We start from the raw sequence: 24,335 nt of genomic DNA, 5'->3' as shown, positions 1-24,335 counted from the left end.
AGAGGAATCATGAGTTAGAGAACTTGGAAAACCAGGGGGGAAAATTCAAACAGAATAAAGTAGAAGATGGAGGAGAAAGGGGCCAAGATTAAGCTCAAAAGTCAAGATTAAGGGAAAGGACTGGTTTCTTTAAAATGTTAGAAGCAATATTAAATCTCAAGTGTAATGGTTTAAGCAAATCTCTAACTATTAGAGATCAGGATGAGACCTAGTGTAGAGGGCAAATTATCTCACATCTACCTGTTGTGGTGTTCTTATACCTTTCTGTGAAGCATCTGGAGCTAGCAATGGTCAGACACAGAATACTGGACGAGATGAACCTCTGGTCTGATCCAGCATGGCAATTCCTATGTTTTTATATTCCTATGTTCCTAAACCTCAGATGTAACATCGATTACATCAGTCAAGGATCTGGCCCAAAGAGGGTGAAAAAAGGTCAAGCCTCAGATGTAAGGGAAGAAAAAGAAAGATGAATCTAAAGCCAAAAAGAAAAAGGGGAAGACCAAACCTAAAGTTAAAGAGAAGAAAAAGAAAGAAAAGAATAGAGGGAAGCCTAAACTCAAGAAAGGAAAATAAAAAGAAAGCACACACAGTACATTAATAGAGAGACAGCTAATAAAGCAGAATAATTTTGTTGGCAGTCAGGCAATCTACCTTGTCCTCCAGTTAAAAAAAAGTATATAATTAGACTACACTGAGTTTTATTATATTGATAAGTGTTTCTGAAGTTAAAAGAGGAGAAAGAGGTGCTGAAAGGCACTTAAAGCGTTAATATGGTTGACAAATATTTTTTCTAAGTTGTCTCTGAAGCACTAGTGTTTTATAGCTTGCCAAGCTCTGCCTAGCTTATTCATACATCAGGCCAACCCATCCATTACTTAGGCACATTGGGCACAGGGGTGGGGGCATGTAAGGATGCAATTTCAACCCTTATCTCTTGATTCTCCGATTTTTCTGGAATTAAGTCAGACTAGCAACATCAGAATGTAGTTTTTATCATCTGCACATAAGGCAGTAAGTTTGTAAGTACAGTAACCAATTATTTATTACCTTGTTATGTAAATGATATAATCTCTTTTTTGCTGTGAAAGTGAAATCATATCCCTGAGTAGTAAAGGAAACTCAATAGTAAATCTTGCTTGTTAAGTTGACTAACCCCCTGTTCGGTTTGAATAATAATTTTGTTTTGTTGTGTAGAAAGGCAAAATGCCAGCAGCCAGGTCCTGCAGTTGTTTTACAAGCACTGCTTGCAATATGTTTATATTTGTATTTATGAAGTGCTTTTTCTTACACTTAGAGCGCTTTAAAAAAAAAAGCAGGGAACGATATGCCTACCATGAAATGAAGGCAGTATTTACAGCAGCCACTTTTGTCAAACATGTTACTGTCAATTAATGCAGGGTGATACTAACTGCAACTGCTCTACAAGCCTTTTCTTCTTGAATTTCATTCCTGTGTGTGAATTTGATTTAAACTCAGGTTTTCAAAAGTCAGTCAATAACAGATGGTTAATCAATTCCAACAGCATGTGCTGTGCAAGGGAAACAGTCAGCAATTGTTGAATTAACAATTAATATCTTTCAGAAATACTTTCCTTGGTGCCTGCAGAGCACAGTATAGCAAGGTTTTTTCAATTAAATATTAACAAATAGAATAGATATTCAGAGAAACTGAACTCCTAGAGGGAGTGAGGGACCTGCCGCCCCCGAATTGCCGCAGGTGCCGCCCCTCTCCCTTGGCCGCCCCAAGCACCTTCTTGTTAAGCTGGTGCCTAGAGCCGGCCTTGATTAGGACCTTTCTCCCTTTATTCCCCCTCATCATATAAAGGTAAAGAACCTATTAACTTCATGTGCTCACAGAAATTCAGATTAATTTATGTCTATGAAAAATCTCCTAAAGCATAAATATTATCATAACTAAAAAAAAAAAGCAAACCATCAGATTAAACTTCATGGTATCTGCAGAAATTCTTAAGTAAAAAAGAGAGAGAAAGAGCATGCAAGCGAGGGTGGGTATGTTGAGGAGGAAGAGAGTAGGAGAAGTATTAGAAGACTGATTTTCCCATGAAGTCATTAGAATAGCTTGTCTCTTTATAATTCTATTTTGAGACATTCCCTTTTATGAGTGCTTGCAGTGTCCTCTTCTCTTGTTTAGCTGAATGAGAACTGGATTATAACTTAAACCCAAACAAAAAACCATATTGCATGTCAAATTTTCAAACATGGGTGGCTAAGTAAGTTGCTCCTGCAAAACGTGCCTGCTTTTTAAGTGATTGCTCACCTCTAAGGTTCTGGGCACTGCAGTCAGGGCACAACTCACACTGGCTAGTAGACCTTCTGGAGGGAAGGGGGAAGATGGAGGGTCTGTCATAGGAAACTGAGTTGAGATGGGTAGTCACTTGGACCCAGGGGTGAAAGTAAGTACAGTGATTTACCGGTACGCTGGGGCCAGCTCTGGCCCCCGGAAGGGGCAGGGCCTAGGGTGGAAGGGGCATGGCTGAGGGAGTCAGAGCCAGCCCCAGCCCACCCTGTAAGGTAAGTGCCCCCCCCCTGGGGGTAGCAGCAGCAGCCCAGGGCTCCGGGGGCTATTTAAAGAGCCTGGGGCTCCCCTGCTTCTACCGCCCCAGCCCTTTAAATAGCCGCCGGAGCCCTGGAGTAGTGGTGGTGGGGCTCCGGCGGCTATTTAAAGGGCCGGGGTAGTAGAAGCAGCAGGAGTCCCGGACTTTTTAAATAGCCCCCAGAGCCTCGCAGCCCTACCCCAGGGCTCCAGCAGTGGGGCTCTGGTGGCAATTTAAAGGGCCTGGGAGCAGGGGCTGGGAGCCCCAGGCCCTTTAAATTGCCCCCTGGGGAAGTCGAGCCGCCCCGGTACAGCAAACCGTCTCTTGCTGGTACGCCATACCAGGGCGTACCAGCTTACTTTCACCTCTGCTTGGACCTAAAATGGCCCGGAGTTTGGAATTCGAGCAGATCTATCAGTACCTTTCTGACTGTTTTCCTATGTGGCTGCCTAGGTCTCTCTCATTGGACCCCAGAAGCCCAGTCGACCAAAGAATGGCTATAAAACCAAAAAGATGGCAGAGGAGGGGAACTAAGAGGTGGCAGGGTTTACTATGCTTCCAGAGATTAGGTGAGCGGATGAGCAGAACTTGGGCAGTGGTTGAAGGGGTCTTGTTTCTGTTTGTGGATGAATCATTGAGAGGCAATTCAACTTCCCATCTCTTACATGTTTGTGGTATAATGCACAGGCCACTCCTTGTAGCAGGAGAAGCAGGACCCTACTTAATGAACGGAGATGAGGGGAGAGCATGGTCTTCCAGTTCTGGTGTGGTTGGAAGGCAGTGGTATTCTTTCCATAGGGTAGAACTTTTAAGAGCTTAAAGGCCAGTTTTGCACACCAGGGTGAAGTTTTTACATTCAACAGGTGTGTGTACAAGTATTGCTGGCACAAATTAAGTATCTATGTTTGAAAATTGGGTCCTAACCATTTAACTAGTGGACTTCAAATCATGGTCTGCAAGGCCACCAAAACAAAGTGTTGCTGGAATGATGGCGGGAATGGGATATTGAGAATAGAAGTGGTTAATGAGAGAGTTGGTCTCTCTTACAAAGTATTCTGCAGAATTAAATAACTGGAGAACCATTGTTTTTTTAAGTGAATTTGAAGTGCAGGTCTATTCTGTAAAATCACTATGGAAAATAGCATTTTCTTACTCAAGACCTCTCTGCCCTGCATTTCTTCAGAATTCTCTGATTTTACTGACAAATACATTTTAATTACCTTTCACTCTCAGCGAGCTGGGTTGTATTCTGACATGTGTATCATTAACAGAACTGTTAGCTAAATTCTGATTGCAGACCCCTTATTGTGAAAGATACATGGGCCAGAAAGACTCGTATATTCCAGACTGAGTTTGCAGTTCTGGCAATAAGGGGAAGAAAATCTGCTCTTGTAAAGTGAACACATTCAATTGGGAAGTCACTACAAGGCAATAAATTCAGAACTAACCTCACAATGCTGTTTTTACCAAGTTATTTTTCAGGATAGAATCACACTTTAAACAGCAATGGGTTTTTTCAATCTCAATTTCAATTAAAGTAAAAGAGAAGATTTAATGAAGGGACACTAAACTCAATGGATACAGATGACACAGATAATGTATTTTAAATGTAAGGCCACATTACTTTGTTTCAGCAAAATATAATGAGGTTTATACAAATGCTCTAATTGGGTGCTTTTGTTTTGCCTGTTGGTGTAATCTGGGGCCTAATTCTTTTTGAAACATGTGAACAAGATCATGGGCCCCCAAAATACTGTCCACTGAGCACTTGCTGGCATGGTCTACAAAAAACTATCAGGTCACATAGAGCTGGAAATGAGCAGAGCTAGCAGCTAAGTTGTGTTAAAATGAGCTAAAAATTCAATTGTTTTCTTATATCTGTTTGTCATGTAAGACAGTGCTGCAGGTACCACAGGAATGTTATGTGATGCCATATGTAAGGAGAAGTGGGCCAGGTGATCACAAATGGAAGGTGAGGTGTCCACAAAACACACACTATTAGGATGTGGTCCACAATATGAACATGCTTGAGAGTCCCCAAACAGCAAGTGTATAAACACCCATCTCTTGTCATATTTTACTGTAAGTCTTTAGGATAAAAGCAACGGGCATTTTAGTGGGTTTTATCATGTACTATGGTTAAAGCTGCTTGAGTAAAATGCCTGAAGATGCTGATACAATCTTGAAACGGGTCCACGTATGTGGGTGATCTCCTTCAAAATACGCACCTTTACAAGCTCCATGACAAGGTACAACTCAGTTGGCATGTCCATCTCCTCAATCAGAAGAACAATATTGGGATGTTTGACCCTTCTTAAAATGGATACCTCATTCTGGATCATGTGCTCCTTCCACAGAACAAAAATCTTAAATTAATACAGATTGGTGGAAAAAAACCCTACCCTTTCCACCCACCCGTGAGGGAGAGTTCAGAGGCTCTTGGGACTTTCAAATCTTCCAAAGAATCCATGAAAATCAAAAACATTGTTTTAGGCAATGTAGAAAATGTCTGGCAACAGCATCATTGTGGTGACTGAGTCAAGGTCAGAGAAGAGAACACAGAAAATGAAATGTGGGAAGAGAAAAGTCAGTCACTGAAGCTTCTTAGAAAATTTTCTAATACAAAAAATATTTTGAGCAGTTATAAATATGGTTCTATATTCCCAGAAAGCATTAAGTAAAGAATTATAAAAAACAGCAGCAATTCAGTTAATATAATATTTACTATATATGATTATTACTTCTATTTTACTGTTTTTATAGCATTTAGCACTCTGGCAGCTACATGCTTTAATGACAGTAGTAGTTAAAGCAAACACACACACACAGTTAGCCAAATGTTGAACCAAGTAAATGCATCTTTCATTGTATTCTGCAGGCTGCTAGACTTGTGCTCTGATGGCCTGTCAAGGGCAGAAAATTCCAAAGGCAAATGCCCTCAACTGCAAAAATTCTGCCATTGGCCAGGAAGAATTCGAACACCAAGAACTTCCCGAACTGATCTTAGCTGTCAAAACAAGATCTCACAGAAAAATGTTTTGTTGGAAACATTTATAGTTCTTATTTGAGCTCTCATACTTACTTTTCCTCTACATTTACTTTTTTTTATGATTTTCAGAGCATATTCTCTACCAGTTGACCTGAGAAAAGATGAAAGAAAAAATTAACATTTAATTGCAATGAAAATTTCCCAATGGCTTTTGTGTTTGCCGTTCAAGCACAGTACCCATAACTGCTGAGATGAAAAAGGATATCATCTGAATATTTTTTTAAAGGATGTGGTAAGTACATTGTAGTCCTGCCGAGTTTAAGGTTGGTGATTTTAACAGGACAAAATCTGGAACAATAATGGCTCTGGGGATACAAATGTTAACATTTCTTTGGACTGATGATAGCAATAGACCAAGAGAATTATTGTAACAAGAACACATACCTGAGAGGTAAAGGAGCCTCTCTACTCCTACTCAAGATTCACATTTATGCACCCCAGGATCAGATTAGTTTTTTGGCCACAGCATCGCACTGGGAGTTCATGTTCAGCAGATTATGCCCCAACGCCCACATTTTGTAAATTTTATTTATAAAAAAGAAAAATGTGACAAATACTTTATCACATTCAGATTCTAAAGCCAGCAGGGCCCCTAAGAAACATATAAATTAGGATACAAATTAAGAGAGTTTCCAAAGAAGCTATTCTGAATGATCATCTCTTCAAAATTACAGCATTGCTGTTAAAGCCTTAATTTAAAAGCGCAACAAAGCACCCTGACATCTATGTTTTCTCCACTAGAGGGCTTCAAGCTACAGCTCTGAAAATTGGCCATTTTTCACCCTGAGGTGGCCTTCCTGTGGATGCATTTATTCTGAGTAGACACATCCAAACCTGAGAAGGGACAGATAGTTACAGTGTCAATGTCTATCTTTTAAGTGGGAGGGACGGCATCAGAAACTCAGGTGCATGGGGCTAAAACTTGGCAAAATATATTCTTCTTGAAAGCTAGTGAACCAGACTCTTTAGTTGTCCCAGAAAAGCTTCCTTTCTGTCACAAAAAAAGGATATTAATGGCTTTTGTTTTCTGTGTAAGACGATATTCGCTCCAAAACACTGGAAATATTAACTACTATGGAAATTAAGATATTTCCAAAATCTGGTATGTTAGAAATGAATTTGTCTGCCAGACAAATTGCATGCATAATACAGCAAATATGTAACAAGCAGACTACAACTCTGGCTACTCTGATTTGGGGGATCATAGCTTTTATTTTCTTTTTAAAAATGTAACATAATGTAAATTAATATCCTATTTATTCTTTCCTCTAAAAAGATGTGTAACCACAGACTATTGGCAACATTGATTTGCTCTGTGTCTTACAGACCTATTAAGCAAACATTCAGAGCAGACCAGAAAGAGACAATCATATGGTAAGCGATGATATACCTACCACTTAAATGAACAATAAAAAGTTACAGTGCAAAGCAGAAAATTCAGATTACTGCAGTATAAAAGTTTACAACTATGTACTGGTCACAGACTAAATTGTTAGACCTTTTGTTAATTATATCTTCCTAGACCAAATAAGGGGCTGCATTCCTTCCACACACTAAGCTTTCACAAAATCCAATGGGCTTTTGGGTGTGCAAGGAATGCAGGATCATGGTCATGATTTTTTATGGATACACACACACACCTGTGCACCCACATCATGTATGTGGAGGAGATAGGCATGCGATAAATTAGAGACATAATAAATACTGCATGTAAAATCTTACTCAAGGCCCAGGAAGGGTAAGATTCAGTCTTAGTACAGTGACAGGTTTTTTAATAGATCAAAAAGTCATAACTTTGAGGTCCAAGTCTGTTCTAGACACAGGAGTTTTACGCCAGTGGGATGAGGAAATTTCCTCAGCTCCCTAACGCTGCCCAGCATTCACTCCTGGCCCTACAGGGCCTGAGATAAAAAAGCATAGCTATAAAGTTATGCCTAGAAATGCTATTTTAGGTCTTTGTGGAGGTGTTTTACATTTATTACTTTAATGTTTCTGTTTCTCTGAACTCACGCTCATGGTAACCAAGCCAGCTTTTACAGGTGGAGGGATATAAGGACATTTGTGATTTAACTACATTTGTGGTTTAACTCTCAAAAACATTCCTCAAATAGTTTCTCTAACACAAACAACATATGCAGGAAGGTGAGCACTCTTTTTGGATGATCTGCATAACGAGACCACAAAATCATGTATTCCCTAGATAGTCACTTATAGAGTATTCCATACAGACAGTGCCACATATTACTAAAGATAACTAGGAAGTGGTAGCACTATTTCTGTGTGTAGTGAGACCAACAGTTAGTTCTGTCATTTCCTTGTAACACATTTCCTCTCAACTTTAGAAACACACGAAAAGCCCAAAATTGCTTGAGTATACATGTTTAACTGCAGGCAGGGAAGACTCTCTGAATCTCACAGTATTATTCTGCTGCATAATCCACTAGCTTCTCTAATCTACTATTTCTTTCATTTGAGACTTGCCCTTTTCGTCTTTCGCACTCTAGCTGTAGCCTTCCCCCTCTCCCCTTTTCTTTCACCTTATCCTGTTTTCTTCTATATGGCTATATATGTGCCCTCCTTAATTTTGCTTTTCTCCTTTTCCTTGGATTTCTACATTTTCTAGCTCAGGGTTCCTGTAAGTGGCCATTTTCAACTCTGGAGTTTGATCTGAAAGACCTTTTGCATCAACATCAACCTCTCTCAAAGCCTGTGAAGGTGTCATAATAATCTTGGCCACATACCATGTGAACCCTGAGTCTGTAGAGAGAAAGCTTATTCTTTCAGACTTCCACAATAGCTGTTAGTTTGGTATACGGAGACAATTCAATCTGAATCCCAGGCTGGGACAAATTTCTTTCCAGAGAGACTGTAGTTTGCATCCAGCCTATTCTTGATCTAGTCTTTGTGGCTAGCTTCAAAGTTCTTACTTGCCAAGATGTTAAATTTGCTTCTGAAACCACTGTGGAGTCTTCTGTAAATTGCTCCTCATTAGGATGTAGTGGCAGTGAATGTGGAACCTCATTCTCAGAACTCCCATGATCGGATATTGGCAGCTCTGTTGTTTATTGTGGACATCTCTTTCTCTGGCTCTTTTTTTGCCATTCTCTGCATTGCCATCATAAGAAATCAGAAGCTTCATAATAATTTATGTTGTGGACATCTCCTCCTCCCTCTGTTTCTTTTACACCACGCTCTCTTGGTTCTCAGCAATGCCCCCCCCTTTCTCTCTCACCTCTTAGTGGGACTCTGGCAGCAGAGCCTACTTCAGGGTTTAGGGGTGAGGAACTCAAACCCACCCCTCTCGTATATAAAAAACCCCAAAGCATGAAAATTATAGATTGTCCCTTGGAACTGCTCCTTTTTTCACAGCACAGGTTATTAGACAAGTTTTTTCCATTTTTTACATCTGGCACCGAGATATTACCTTATTCCACAAGTCCCACAGTCTGCAAATAAAGGTATGATCTAGGAAAAGCATTATATTAATGATTGCTTTTACAGTAATAAGCAAATAATCCTTCTCACCTTTCTATACACTCCTTTACAATAGCAAAATTTCCGTCTCCTATAGTCCTTCCAACTTTATATCTTTCTGCTATTGATGCTGGAACCTGGAAGCCTTCTTCCAACACTTCTGAAAAAATCATTAGTGCATTTTTATTGGTAGAGAAGGAAATGCAGATGTTGCACATAACATGCTCTTTGGGTCCAATGGAAACCGTTCAGAATCAATATCTCATTTAGTGTATAGCAAAACCATGTTGCTGACATTGTATATACTCAATAGGTTTCACACAGTTCAAATGATGAAAAATAAAACCTCTGGGCTGTAGATTCAGCCATTCAAGGTTTACACAACTTACAGTCCCTATTGCAACATATTCAGAGTGTAAAACTGAAATTGAATTTTTTTAAATATGAAAGGGCCTTTGTGGTCTGCACAAGCGTAGTTGAGCCCTTTGATAAGGGTTAGAACTGCTTGACATAGTATGATTAAATATACGTACCAAAAATCTAACACTCAAGCCCTTATTTTATTACATCCTGTAAAATGAGACATCCATAAAATTCCTCATGTGTTAAGTGCTATTTTCCCCTCAATATTAAATATTTAGTTTTTAAACAAATGTTCTCAATTATATCACCTTCACATGCAACCTGGGCACCAGATGTTTAGGTAAAATTGTGTTACACAGAGGGTCTACACACAGAAAAGGTTTGTATTTCTGTTACTTTAGTGCCTATTAATGCACCTTTATTCTTGAAATACATTTGAAATAGCAGTTTACCAATGCCTACTAATGCTTCCAAAAGCTGTGATTATGGACTTCAGTCTAAACCAATCACCTTTGGACCACATAAATATACTGGGTATATACTAATAGCTAAAAAGCCTTTTAAAACAGTGACTCAAATTTACACTCTTTAAGGCAGTAAATATTAATTACATTTCACACAACAGAATATGAAGTGTGAGAGACTATTTGGCAAAAAAAACCCATGTTTTCCAATGTGGTGTTAAGATTGAAATGCTGTGACTTTTGTGTTTTTCACCTTAAATTACAAATGGTACAGGCATATGTGTGTCTGTGTGTGTTTGAATGATAAGCATCAGAGTACAGGCCAACCTGAGTCACATATCTTAATCATTGGCATGCAGCGAGGATATTCATCTCACTTGGCCTGTCATTTTTCTGCTAAAGCCCAATGTGATTCCTCATGCTTCCTAAAAAAGTACTTACATGTGCATGGAACACTCCAGTATAGGCGCTATTCAGATTAATTTATTTCAGGCATACTATGATCATTTTGGTAAAGATCCTGGCCATACTCTATGCTTTTTATCACAGAAAGGCTGGGACAGGGTATTTGAGATACTGTCTGTCCAAAGTAATTTTATAGATTAAAGGGATATCAAACATGAGTTATTATTTTAAAGACAACTGTCCTCTAATTGTTGCTTTCATTTTCTAATCAAATGTCAAATTAATTTACATCATATCAAAAACCTCGTCCTATGCCACCTTGAACTCATGTCAGCATACAACATACCGATCTGTGTCTGAACTGTTTTGTCTATGCTGAATTCTAAACTCTTTGAAACAAGAAACAGGTCTCCTTATAGGCTGTGAAATGTTAAGCATATTGCTGTTATATATGAAATGAAAGGAAGGAAATATGTGACATCCCCAGCAGGAATGATGACCTTGCAGAATTTTCATGTGTCAGGGGAATTCAGTTTCATATGGACAACTTCAGATTAAAGGTTCCAACCATCTCCTCTTAAATGGGTAGGTTACTAGACCTTTGCTGTGCTAGTCCCAAGAGTTTGGAACTTTTGTCAAAATTACATCCCTCTCATTCCATCACCCCCTCCTTTAAAAAAACCCTTAAAATAAGAATTATTCTAGAAGTTACTCTATTTTAGTTGCCCTTGCATTTATTACCTTTCCCTCTAACTCTTCACCATTTTATCACCCTGGGTTCCTTTTATTTTTCAGCTTTTAGAGGGTGCTCTTGTAATTTTTTTTTAAAAGATATACATCACAATAAAACAATGAAAAACACAGCCCGCAAAGTACTCAAGTCGGAGTGCTTGTAAGTAAAATGAGTATGTCAGATAACACTCAGTAATAATAAACCACCATCATCCTCATCCCACCATCTAAAAAATTTATAAAACCAGATTTTTTTTTAAACAGATGGGCCATTAAAGTGGCAGTTGGGCCTTCTCTACAATACAACCAGTTTATCCCCAATGCTTCTGTGACACTTTGGGTGAAATCCTGATCCTAGTGAAGTCAATGGCAAAACTCTCACTGACTTCAAAAGGGCCAGTACTTCATAGATTTTAGGCCCAGAAGGGACCACCGTGATTATCCACTTTGACTTTCTTCACACTGTGTACACAACCAAAAGTGCTGCAAATAATTCACAAGCATTTTAAAATCTGGGTGGAGTAGACAAAGCTTTCACATTTCAGAACTGGGTTGCTCTAAACCATTTCTGTTTGAACCGATTTAGCACCAACGAGGAAATTTTTCTACTAGCTCTGCTATTATTGTCCCATATTGTACCTGTGGTCTTTCAAAACCTTCCAGAATCCACTGCTTCTGGGAGCTGTTCTGGAATCTGTGGGATCAGTACCATAGAAGTCAGTGGAACTGAAATGCTTGAATAATGCTATTCTGGATGCAGGGCAAACATCATGCTAGCATAGAATCCATGATTCAACCAGTTCAGTAAACCTGGTAACCCTCTAAAGGTAGAGTCAAGTCATCCCTGCAACTCTTCATGCTGAAGCGAGTGAATAGCAACTTGTTTCCCGCATAGCTGCTGAGCTATCATTGTTTTGAAATGTCAACAACCTTCTGCCATCAAAACAGTCTCTTTTACCTTCTCCAGGTCCATCATTTTCATCCATGGAGCTGCAAACTTTGGTGGATGCTAATGAGGTAGAGGAGCCACTGTGTTGGGAGCTCTGGAAATGGAGAAAGACAAATGAAGACAGAAATGATTCTTAAAGTGCACCTGTATCTCCGCCCATCATTACTGGACAGAAGTCCCAAAGGGGAATTTAGTATTCCCCATGGAAAACATCCATTCGCCCCTTGAAAAGAGGCTACAGGATGTTTATCAAAAGTTAGATTTTTCTACTTCTTTTTCCCCCCCTTGTTACTGGAGAGTTCCCTACTTCATTTTGTGTAGTTCAGCTTCTATGCACCTTCCACTGAAAAACAAGTTTAGAAAGGTTCTACGTCCAATGCACATTTTTGTGGCTGAAATGTGAGAAGTCACCAAATTGGGGTACTGTCTGTTGGTGGGAAGTTTCCAGTAGTTAGTTGTCTTGACATTTTAACCCAGCTAATACCAACACCAAAATGCCAATTATGTCTGATATCTATTTGTTAGAACCAGGTTCGCTCTTTCCTGCAAATACCCATTTGGCGAAAGCCTCCCCAGAAAGGTCCTAGAACAGACAAGCACATTTTTGTCATATAGGGAGAAAATAAAACATTACCACATATATGCTTATTTTCCAGAGACCTCTTATTCTGTGCTGCATCTCTCTTACTAATGAGAGAGACACCATCTGCAAATCTAAAGCTTAGAATGTGTCTTCAGGATTCTCCCATCCTGAAGTTTCCTTATTGTTGCAAACGGAAAAAAATCTACAAATGTAACAGCAGCACTTTAAATTTAAAGCCACAAATGGCCATGACTTTATATTTTCATGGGGTAACTTGAGTTAGAAAGCGGTCTTTATTTAATTATGAAAATCATGTGATAATACTATCTTGGGTTCATAGAGCACTTTTCATGCTGCAAGATTCCAAAGTGCTGCACTGTTTGTAGTTTCCCTCCAAGTTACGTATCACGTAGAGTGAGACTATACTGTTTGTAATTTACATTGTAATCTCCTAGGGGTAGGGACTGGATCATATTTTTCTCTATATTTGGAAGCAGCGATGGCTCCAGGCACCAGCGCTCCAAGTGAGTGCCTGGTGCGGCAAGCTGCGGGGGGCGCCACGCCGGTCCCTGCAAGGGCGGCAGTCAGGCAGCCTTCAACGGCATGCCTGCGGGAGGTCCACTGGTCCTGCAGTTTCGGTGGCAATTCGGCGGGTACGCCGAAGCTGCGGGCCTGGCAGACCTCCCGCAGGCACGCTGCTGAATCCGCATGACCGGGGACCTCCTGCAGGCAGGCCGCCAAAGGCAGCCTGCCTGCTGTGCTTGGGGCGGCAAAAAAGCTAGAGCCGCCCCTGTTTGGAAGATACTGAAAACAGTCTTGGGAGGTCTGGAAATGTGGAAGTGTTAGTAGTCAATGAATAAATGCTACAAACTTAACTGGAAAAACAAACTATTTAGAGGAATCATTTCATACACCAATGAAATAAAAGTCACTTTACGGTAGAACATAGCAACTGTTTGGGGCAGGATATGAAGAACAATGCTATATCCAGTTGAAACTTCAGTGCAGAACTGAGCTAACAGGATGCAATTACCAGTTAGAGTCTGGCCAGAATGCTGGAGTTTATTTATATTTGCAGGCTAAATTTTAATTTCTCCCACACTAAATTGAGATCTGTGGATTTAGCCACTCACTTTGGCCTATTTTCCTTTAAATAATTCTGGTAATTGGCACATCCCGTGCCTAAGAGTTTCTATGTCTTTTCTTTTAATCAACATGAACTCATTCTTTTCATCCGTGTGACCACTTCCTTTGAGCTCTGACCAGGATTAAAACTTCACTCATCAGTTTTTGGACTACATTTGCTGCCTCTTAATGACAGAAGTGTGCACTGACTGGCTTTATACTATTCACTGAGGCATCATTGCCCTTGCTGCAGGCTTAGGACAAGTGTTAACTACTTATATTTAAACTCTGCTAGATATTACAGTGAAAACTTACCTCACAAACATTTGCAAATGACAGTGTAGAGGGATAACAAGTAACAAGCATACAGCATAACTCCATGAATTCTCAGGGCAGGAGAAGATATTCCATGTGTATAGCATAGAATGACGATAAAAAGTAAAAATTTTGTTTTACACTTCTACTGGGAAGAACATATAGTGAATAGCTTTCACTATTTTTTCTGGTGCTTCTCTTAACTCTCCTATGACAGCGCATCCAAATTATTATTGCTTCTGCCTTTCCACTCTATTTTCTTAAGGGGACTATCATTTAAATATGTTCAGCACATGATGTATATGCAGTCATGAAATGATCTTTAAAAACCCTGAAGTGGTATAGCCCAGGATTATTGAAAGCATTAGTATTTTGACAAATTACTAAATGGTTTCTGCATACAGTTTTTACATTTTAAATGGTGAGATGAATCTTTACAGCAGATGGTACCTCTAACACTACAGATTATACACCACAGCATCTTCTTTAACATTTTGATTATCTCTTCAGACTGCTGACCTACTGCTCTTAGTCCTAGAGTGAAAATGGGAGAGATATTAAAGTTGAGACATTACTTTGGGGACAAATTTTCTCAACCTGAATGAGTAAATTTAGTCTCATTCATACAAGGACACCTGATTTTTCAGAGGTGCTGAGCTCCCACTGGGATTTGTAGGTGCTCAGTTCTGAAAATCAGACCAAATCACTTACACATATGCTTTAACTTTAAATACAAATAATCCCAGTTGATGTGTGTGAGGTTAAACATGTGCTTAACTACTTAGCTAAATAGGGATCATCTTTGGGTGCCAAAATATGGATTTAGGAACCTAACTCTAGTCAATCAGAGATGAGAATTTTGGTTTCTGTACATTTTAGCAGAAAACAGCTTTAATATGAGACTATTTTTAAAGCCTCCATCTCTCTTATAGACATTATATTTAGATCAACACATGAGAGGAGGAAGACTCAGTATTATACACACATAATTGAAAAACTGGGCACCAAAATGATGCATTACAGCTATATACTCTCCCATAGGTCTGCACACAAAGCACCCACTGACAGCAGTGAGAGTTGTGTGCATAAAACAAGTTGGGAATGGACTAGAATGTAAAATGAAGGGAGTGTTAATGAATTATTTTGAAGACTGCCAGGCCGCAGAAACCATGAAGGAATGCCCTTTACATCACATTTAAGAAAGCCCTCCAATTTTACTAAATAGATTAAAAAATAATATTAATAAAGTTCAGGAATTGTATGTACATGTCTATATTCACAATCTCCATACACAGAGTCTCATCTAATATGTAGACGAGCTTACTAGGTAAAAGAGTCACAAACAGCTTGACTTTTATTGTGTATTTCAGTTCTCTGGAATTTTTTAAAGGCATTTATTTATTCATCATTTTGTAAGCTAGAAGGACATTCTGAGTTCATTTAGACTTTATTTAGCTCATTTTCCTCACCAAGCTGAAAGACCTCTGGGTCCCATTCCCTTGAGGGGCTTGGTGTTTCTTTCAGTTGGTTTGCTAATCCTGATGCAGTTGTTTGTTGTACATACGGTAGCCCTCACAGCTGTAGATCCCATTAGGGTTATTGCAGAGGAAAAAAACCTTTGCAAGAGCAAGATATTTTCAACCACAGACCTTAATGCAATTAGCTGTTTTAATTTTAAGAGATCTTGAGACACTTGAAATGTCATCACCTCAAGAGATTTAACAAGGACCAGTTGCACAGGTTGCTGACACCTGGCTGCTTTTATGACACACCTACATAAAAGCAATGGCATAAAAAGATCAGGTCTTTGGTGTAGGTATTTCAGATCCTATTCGGGTTCACATAACAGATGGTCAACATACCACACTTCTTATTGATGTGAATGGAAAGATTAGCACTATAGAGTTTCAACCATATCTTACTGGGAGATTTATTCAGCAACTGTTTTGTAAATATTTAAAGGGTGTACCTCAACTGCCATTCCTCAAATTCAAGGACAAGAGTATGGTAAAATATTATATAAATCTGAGGATTCTCCTCTTCCTACATACACCTTGATTCAAAACTCATCTTCCATCACAGTCCAGCACAACAGAGGGAATTATTTTTGTGGACTATGGTACGAAGCAGTTATGAAAGGAAACCCATAACAAGTATGTCTAGAAAGCAGGTTAATGCATATCAGATTCCCGAATCTTGAAAACGGAACATTGGATTACGTTTTCCAATTTATCGGAATCTTTATTAGTGCATATGGAGTCTACAAAGTCTTTAGACAATAGATTCTTTTGTATTTTGGTAATGTGAATGAAGCATCTGGATGAAATCTCAGTAACAGAAATCCACACAGGTGTGAAGCTGAGTTGGGAACACATGAGGAGTTGTGTTCTTTTAAAAGGGTGTTACTGAAACAGGGTAAAATGAGTACACAAAGTGTAGGTCAGGCACAGAGATGAGGTACATGGCAAGGGAACTCTTTAAATTATTATAGCATATTAGTGACTATCCCCAAAGAATTAACCAGGATTTCACAGACATGGTAAGGGGAAAGGCTAAACATTTCAGTAGTGTGTTTGAACACACCAGGAAATATTATGTAAATTCAATAGAGATTCCTAGAAACTAAAGAGGCCAGTTAGGCAAACATGCCAATCTCCTTGTCTATGCAATATTGTAACCCATGTGTGTTTGGTTCAGTTATAAATTAACTCAGGTTATTAAATTACCTTAACCCTCCACCTTCTCCCTTGGAAACCCATTCCCTAGTCTAACCGTCATCATGTTTAGTGACAAAATAAGGGTAACAGAACAGTGTAGAAATAAAATTAAGAGCCTGATTCTGCTCACCTAATTCCACTGAAGTTACACTGCCGTACAACCAATAAGAAAGGAGAATAACATAAACTGGAAATATTTCAAGAGCAGGAAATGTTTTAAAAAGGCTATGCAGAGGGCAAAACATTCAGCAACAAAAAGTAAAATAATACTTTTTGGTACCATTTTTGAAGAAGAAACTCAGTTTTATATATTACAGCCTAGACAGAAGCCAAGGATTAAACAAAGTTCTTTTGCCCTCTCTCTATCCAGTGAAAAATGTTCTTTATTTTCCTTTGTTTAATCAGTTTCATTTTTTGGCACATACAGATGAGAAGAAAACAAATCTCAAGTAAACAGTATAAGGCTAGTAAAAATTACTTAATGGAGAAACTTCAAATCCACAGTCTTTGTGCTGAAAGAGTGGAAGTCAATGGACTTCAATGTGCAGAAAGAGAAATGATGCAATTGTTTTCTTTTCAAGCTGGGATACACCACTAAACTGACACACGAGATCTAGATTTATTAATAAGCTGCCTTCATCTGGAAAGAAGGGAAGAAGAAATGTGTGCAAGCATGAGTCTTGTCCATAGTCCTACTTTAGGCATAGTGCCTTGAGGCACATGATTTAAATGAGATCCTGCTTGAGGAGCTACACATTTTTCACATATGCACTTCAGGAAATACTGCAGCGAGCAAAGAGATCAGTTCAAACACAAGCAATAATCTATATGTTTCATTTAGGAACTGTTTTGTTCTTTTCTTGAGGGCTTACGCGAGTGAAGGTGAGATAGGAAAGTTTGCAGGAATATCGTGCTGGTGAAAAGAACTAAAAATGGCAAACTAAAGTATTCTGTTCTATATAGGTTCTTGTATTGCACTCATCACCGTAGAATCAGCGTGTCTGAGTATTCTGTTTGCCTACAGGGCAAGTGCAATACTGAAAGGCTAAAACAGTTTTCTATTTGGTGTTCAAGCAATAATCTTAAACCGGAACTGGATGAACCACTACTTTGAAGGGTCAGTTGTAATTTAGTCTCTACCCTCACTCATTCTCTGGCATCTCCTGAGGAAAGATTGATGTTTTTAAAATATACATATATCAGATTCATGCTGTTAGGAAGTTGGCCCACAACTTTACTATATCCATATTGCATTTAATGTAAAAGTTATTTATGCAGTAGCAGAGTGAAAGTGTTTTTTTTTTTGAAGTCACATACACATTATAATATCTTTAATGCAACAGAAGAAACAGAAATTTTAAGGAAGTCACAGATTTCTGTTTCCTATTTCTTCCATTAGATTAGAAATGTTGCACTGTGGTCAGTTTTTTATTTTTAATCTCATCTATTTGTCCGGGCTGAATTTTAAAAACTCTCCCAATACCCCTGAGCATTTTAGGAAAGGAATTCTAACTCTATGTTATTTTGTGCCCTCTTTTAAATTATTGATATAGTACAGCTTCATTAGGCTACTGCTGGTAGCCATCTCCTTATTACTGACAAAAAATGCAAAACGCAAACATTTTAAAGGGAAAAATAGTTTTGAACCTGGCAGACTAATTTCCCAATGATCAGGACGTGGACTGAGCTGGAATTTGTGTCAGTCTCACAGACCTATAGAGTAACGGCTCTTGAAAATGAGTTGAAGCGGCAGTAACCAGCAGGAGATGGAATGTCATCTGTTGCTAAGTTTTTCCCCAGAAATAAGCTAGGGAAATATAAACGAAAGAGGGCAAAGGTGTGCTGGGGAAACAAGGTATTTATTTTAAAATACAGCAAGTACAGTTCAACATTCTTTGCAGACACATTTTTCTAATAATTAGGTGACTTAGGAAGAGTGCTGCTAAAGCTCAGTTGACAGCAGAACCTGGTACACTGCTTAGGCTGTAGCACACTAATTTCTCACTTCATACTTCAAATTTATCCCCTGTCACATACTCACAAATTCACCCATAAGCAATTCTAGGCAGGTAAATTTACTGTCTCCAAAGGACCTATTAGAAACAAAATTCTTCCTTAGAGGACCTTTTACCTCTAAACACTAGAGCCCAGAATTTAAATTTTAAAAGCTACTGAAATGCATCCACTAGTTAGAGCAACCTCTTAGGATCTATGAATCCCACATGCTTACATTAATTGGACTATTAGATGAACAATGCTCATCCAATACGTATATACTATAATAACTATGAGAATTATTTTGAAGCCTGCTTTTCACATTTTCAAAATAAACTCACTGAACATCGTATATGGGTTTTTTTCCATTTATTTATTACATGACTTACAATATTTTATGATAATGTTAAGTCTAGCAATACAACAAACTGCAACCAGTATGACATGGCCAAATATGAAACACAAGTACAACACAGTATGATGTAACAATGGCAGAAAATGGAAGTGATTTTTTTTTAGCTGATTGTTTTATTTCAAATAATCAGCACTTATTTTTGTAAGTTTCACGAGTTTTGCTGATAAATCAATAGTTTTTTTGGTTTCCTGAAACACATTAATACAAAAACGCAATATCTGAGCAGAAAATATCCAAGCACTTTTCTTGGAAAAAAGGCCATATGGAGCTCTTTGTAAAAATCTTAAACTTATTTTGTGATTAATGTGTCAATATTTACAATACTATGGTGCAACTAACAAGAAGAGGCCTTAGCAGAAATGGTGTTAGTTCATCTTTCACTCAGAGTTTAAATTCAATACAGTGTATACAGGGAAAACCACAACTAATTACCTCTACATTGCAACACATCAGACAATGGGTATGTATATGAATACAGTACTTTTTTTCATACTTTACTGCTCAAGGTGATTGAAATATGAATATAATCAAGATGCACAAATACAGACATTAAAATGCATACAAATATGTATGTGCACACTGTGTATATATATATATAGCTTTTATCTAAAGGTGTGTATACACACCCGCACACACATACACCCACCCACACTCACACCCTCCCCACCCACCACACACAATGATTTAAAATGGGAGCTATGGTCACTCAGCAACTCTAACAAATCATATACAGAGGGTAAATAGGCAGAGTAGGCCATTCAACAAGTATTACTAAAAAAGTATAGTTATGAATATCCCCTGTTAAGAGGGCAGGGATCTGCTGTTATTACTGTGAGGCCTCAAATACATTTTGAATGGTCTTAAACAACCATTTGTATATCTGTATCTACATGTAAAGCTATTTCTAACTGTGACATAAGGTTGGATTTTTATTGAACATTCTGGTGAGAATCTCTCTTCTTGCCATTGACAAGCAAAAAAACCCAGCGTTAGATTATTTACAATCGATGTATTTGCTTGCATAATAATTGTATACTAAAGAAACGTGCAGTAAACATTAATATTTGTTTTCAACAAGTGAAGAGGTAAATTTAGCCTCTGTGTTTTTCTGTTTTTACTCTTCCTTTTTTTTTTTTTTTTGGATGAAATAGTAAATTTGGGTACCATTTAAAGATTTTTTTTTTTTTTGGAACTGTCAATTTTAACATTTAGAGTTGGATGACATCTTCTGTAACAACATACTTTGCTGTATAAAGTTCACATTGTAGTGTAAATTATAAAGTTGTAAAAGTATAAAAAACAAGCAATTTATTTATTTCAATTTTTTAAGCATGCCAATAATCTCAAGCCATACACTCTTTAAGGCTGTAGAACATTACATATTCTTTCTTATAATCTATATGCATACATGTATACACGACATATGCATATTTATATAAATACCCCCATATAACTGTATACATTTTTACAGCCACATATACCATAACAAAAAAGGAGCAAAGGGCTAAAAATGAAGAAATAAAATGTACTCTTCCTGAATTGTTTTATGGTTTTGCAAAGCAATTTTCCATACTATGATGCTGTTAGTTAACTACAGCTTTCTGATTTAATTTTAATAATATTACAACACAATATGATTTAATTACAATGCAAGACAGCATGCTTCATGATGGGGCAAAAGGTCAAATAAGTCAAAATATTACCATTCTTAACATTACCATTATTGATCAACCTCCATACATAGACATAGCTGTGTATAAGGACCCAATCCTGCATCCACTGAAGTTAGTGATGTTTTTGCCACTAATTTAAAAGAGAGCTGAACCAGACCCACCATTAGGTGTACATGAGAGCTTTTAAAAGTGTATACAGTTCCTCAGGGGAGATGTTCAGCTATTGTAAGTTGTCGTAGATCCATTGACTTTAATAAAGCGATGAAAATTTGCACCAGGTGAACATCTGCCCTTAATATATCAAAAAGACCAATACATTTTTTTCATACATTCATTTAAAGAAGCCAGAAACATGATGTAATTGTCCATGGGTTCAAACCCATTTGGCCCTTTTATATACTGTGCTTCACATTTGAACTGTTTGTTGCTTTAAAAAAAAAAAGTTGTAGAAAGCATTAGGAAAATATTCATGACTAACCACAAGGCTCAAGGGGAAGCAAAGCATTCACAATCTATACACGACTTTCAACCACATGGTAAATTCCTTATGGTAGGAACATGTCATGCAATATAAGGAGAGGAACTATACAAAGTTCAAATAATACGAAGGTGCTTAAGCTATTCTGCTATTTAATAACAGTGACAAAGCCAGATGACAAAATAAAAGTTGTACTATTTGCAAGCAAAGCTACAGTACCAAGTTAACACTTTCAGTTCACCAATAAACTGGAACCTTATGGTCTTGGTCCAAAGAAACATTTAATTTCTGCTCATGTATAATGGAATTACACTCCACATAAAAGGGAATCTTAACGTTTATAAGCAGCGTGCTTTTTCAAACTTTAAGGGACTTCCATCTCTAAAGTAAATGATATAAAGTGTCCCTTGAATAACCCTTTAAAAAGAATCGTATGTTTAAATGATTAAATGTTAGGGACTAGCATACCCTTTGAAACAGCCTGGAAGGAAAATTGGCAATGAGATCTGTCAACTGTTAGTCCTAAAGTCCATGTTCCCCCTCCACAGCTACCAAAGCCATGGAATTCAGATTCACTGGCAATATCTACTGTTTGTGAAGAAAGAAAAATGCTTAATGGACTGCTCTGAGCAAGTAGTAGTCCATAAGACAGAAAGTAGGCAAGTTAAAATTCTGGGAATTTCTTTTCTTTGCAGATAAAACCAATCCCATAGAGCCAATAGCTATTTTGTTTCTCTGCCATTGCTTTCTTTGCATTTTTGGCAACTGATGCCAACCCACTGTCACCTATTATGGACTCTACTGGATTAAGTAATTCCTTTTACAAAGAAATATCAACAACAGGCACAAGCACAAGTAACTTCACAGTTGTTGAGTCTTTTAGGTAAAACAGGGCACCTTTTGATCTCGGCAGAGGCCTCTCAATTTCTGTTGGAAATCATTTTGAACCTGAACTCTGAAGCAGGTATGGTGAATCATGTGTTCAAAATGGATTAATCCAATTGCTTCACAAGCCTGCCAGATCAGTGTCTTTCTCCCCAAATGATACTACAACCAGAGAGTGAATATATAGAAGGGTAAGTGCTGTGTTCTGCTGCCCTTTCAATTTTTTGTTTTCAATATTCTCTGTAAACACAATGGTAATGCACTAGACTGCAAGCGATAGTACCATGTCCAGTTGCATGATTTTATTAAGGACAAATTAGCATAAATGTAAAATATTACATTTAAAAGTTGCTATATAGTAGCTAACAATCCTCTGGGTATTTAAGCAAATTTTCCTGATTTTTTTTTTTTTTTAAAGATGCTGTATTGGGATGTTACCAATCACCTCAAAAATACCACCTGCGTAGATTTTTTGTTTAAAAAGAGTGTCACAACCATTGTTGCCAGATTCCTAAGTCTTAAATCATAAGTATTCGATATACTAGAAGTAAATGAACTACTAAAAATATATGACCACTACTCTATGCCTTAAATATAAAGAATAAATATTAAATTAAGATTTAACATATAACTGGAAAGACCATAACTATGTAAATTATATTAGTTAGCTCATAGTCTCACAATAAAGCAGCAGAAAACAAACAAAATTAGTAGGTATGTGTTAAGCAGCTGGTTATAATGCAAGATCTACTTTAACACTAAAGGAGTTTTGCATATTAATGTTGTACAATATGTCCATGATATAGAAAGTAAAGGAACTCAGAAAAATTCAGACCTTAAGAGGTTGATTCATAATACCACCATTTTTAAAGGTTTTCACTTTTCAACTGGCCTGTTTGGAAAAGATACAAAACATACTTTATGTCAGAGTCTGAGAAATATTTTCTTATCTTTAACACAAGTGAAAAATACTCACTTTGTAAGCAAAATATGTGTTTGCAAAAAAAAGGTGTCATTGTGTGTATGTTAGACCTGCTGGCAGACAGCATACTGTATGTATTTTCCAACTAAATAGATGTTTTTCTTATTAATATTTACTTTCCTATGCAATACAAGAGTGATTAATATAACAGCTCTGACATGGTACAATATCATATTCATGCTGCCTGTGAAATGTCATTTTTCATACAGTGATCAAATTGTAGTACAGTGAAGATACTGTTAACAGTTCTTTGAAAGCATTTCTTTTCAGTTAGCAACCATATATGGTTTCTCAATTTTCTTTCTTTTGATTAAGAACTCATTGGAAATCGTGTTATCGAATAAGTGTAAATGCTCATATTATGGAGGGACAGGGTGGTGGTGAATGTCTGATGTCACAATTGTGTTTTGTCACACAAGTTGAGCTATTTATTAACAGATCAAAAAATGTTCATGTCCCTACCATAGCAAATAAAGAGGACTATATGAAAAACTGTGAACATATGATCACTGTTTCAGAAGATAATAGGAGTGCTCTTCTGTGCCCATAATGGATTTCTTCATTAGATTCACCTAACCCAATCATTATCCCATAATGTGTGCACAAATGCTTAGTTTTCATTTCTGAGTCAAGCACTCAATGCCTTACCATAAAGCTTGCATCAAAAAGAAGTGGTAAAACCACAAATGCCTCCATAAATTTGTATATATTTGACTTTATGACTTTAATATTAAATATGCAAAACTCTTTTGTGCAATTCACTGTTACTGTAAATTAGCAGCTAATCTCATAAGAAATGTTAAACCTTCACCAAATCACAAACCATAAACACTGTTCCATTTTCTCTTTTACACTGAGTCTCCTACTGAATCCAAATCATCCGAAGAGAGTGGGCGATACAGGTCCTGTAAGATGAAGGGCAGTATAGATTTGTTTATTGTGTTCAATTTGTTACACTGCAACTGTCCTATAATCTCTTTGCTGTTGTAGATCAGAATTGTTGGTTTAATTTAAAGTAACCTGTCTTAAATCATCAGAGCCCTAGGAACATAAGTAAATCTAGATTTTGTCAATAGGAAATATTTTAAATGGCATTTTTTTAACCTTAACTAATAAATGCCCTGTAATAAAACAGTATCTGATTGCTTTGCAGAATCTCATATCACTTTGGGAC

At 37.6% G+C, this 24,335-nt stretch overlaps 1 protein-coding gene and 1 long non-coding RNA gene across 5 annotated transcripts in view; one reads left to right on the top strand and one right to left on the bottom strand.

Annotated features, from left to right (window-relative positions):
- Positions 1–24,335, bottom strand: part of DCLK1 (doublecortin like kinase 1) — a 348,042-nt gene that overhangs the window by 41,185 nt on the left and 282,522 nt on the right. For 3 of the 4 annotated variants that reach the window (XM_034758612.1, XM_034758613.1, XM_034758614.1), the window contains 4 exons: positions 12,003–12,087; positions 9,132–9,240; positions 5,640–5,697; positions 4,786–4,905 (listed from right to left, as the gene is read on the bottom strand). In XM_034758612.1, coding sequence (XP_034614503.1) covers positions 4,786–4,905; positions 5,640–5,697; positions 9,132–9,240; positions 12,003–12,087 — 372 coding nt within the window. Of the gene's footprint in view, positions 1–4,785; positions 4,906–5,639; positions 5,698–9,131; positions 9,241–12,002; positions 12,088–19,080; positions 24,067–24,335 lie in introns of those variants that run through there. The other variant, XM_034758615.1, reaches the window with a different exon arrangement.
- Positions 896–12,150, top strand: LOC117871037. The gene is made up of 3 exons (XR_004644128.1): positions 896–1,022; positions 5,676–5,838; positions 12,012–12,150. It is a non-coding gene; the product is annotated as an uncharacterized LOC117871037 (long non-coding RNA).

The sequence above is a fragment of the Trachemys scripta genome, chromosome 1 (genome assembly GCF_013100865.1).
Source record: "Trachemys scripta elegans isolate TJP31775 chromosome 1, CAS_Tse_1.0, whole genome shotgun sequence".
Lineage (NCBI taxonomy): Eukaryota > Metazoa > Chordata > Testudines > Emydidae > Trachemys > Trachemys scripta.
The sequence above is the reverse complement of the archived record's forward strand: the minus strand, read 5'-3'. Positions and strand labels throughout refer to the sequence as shown.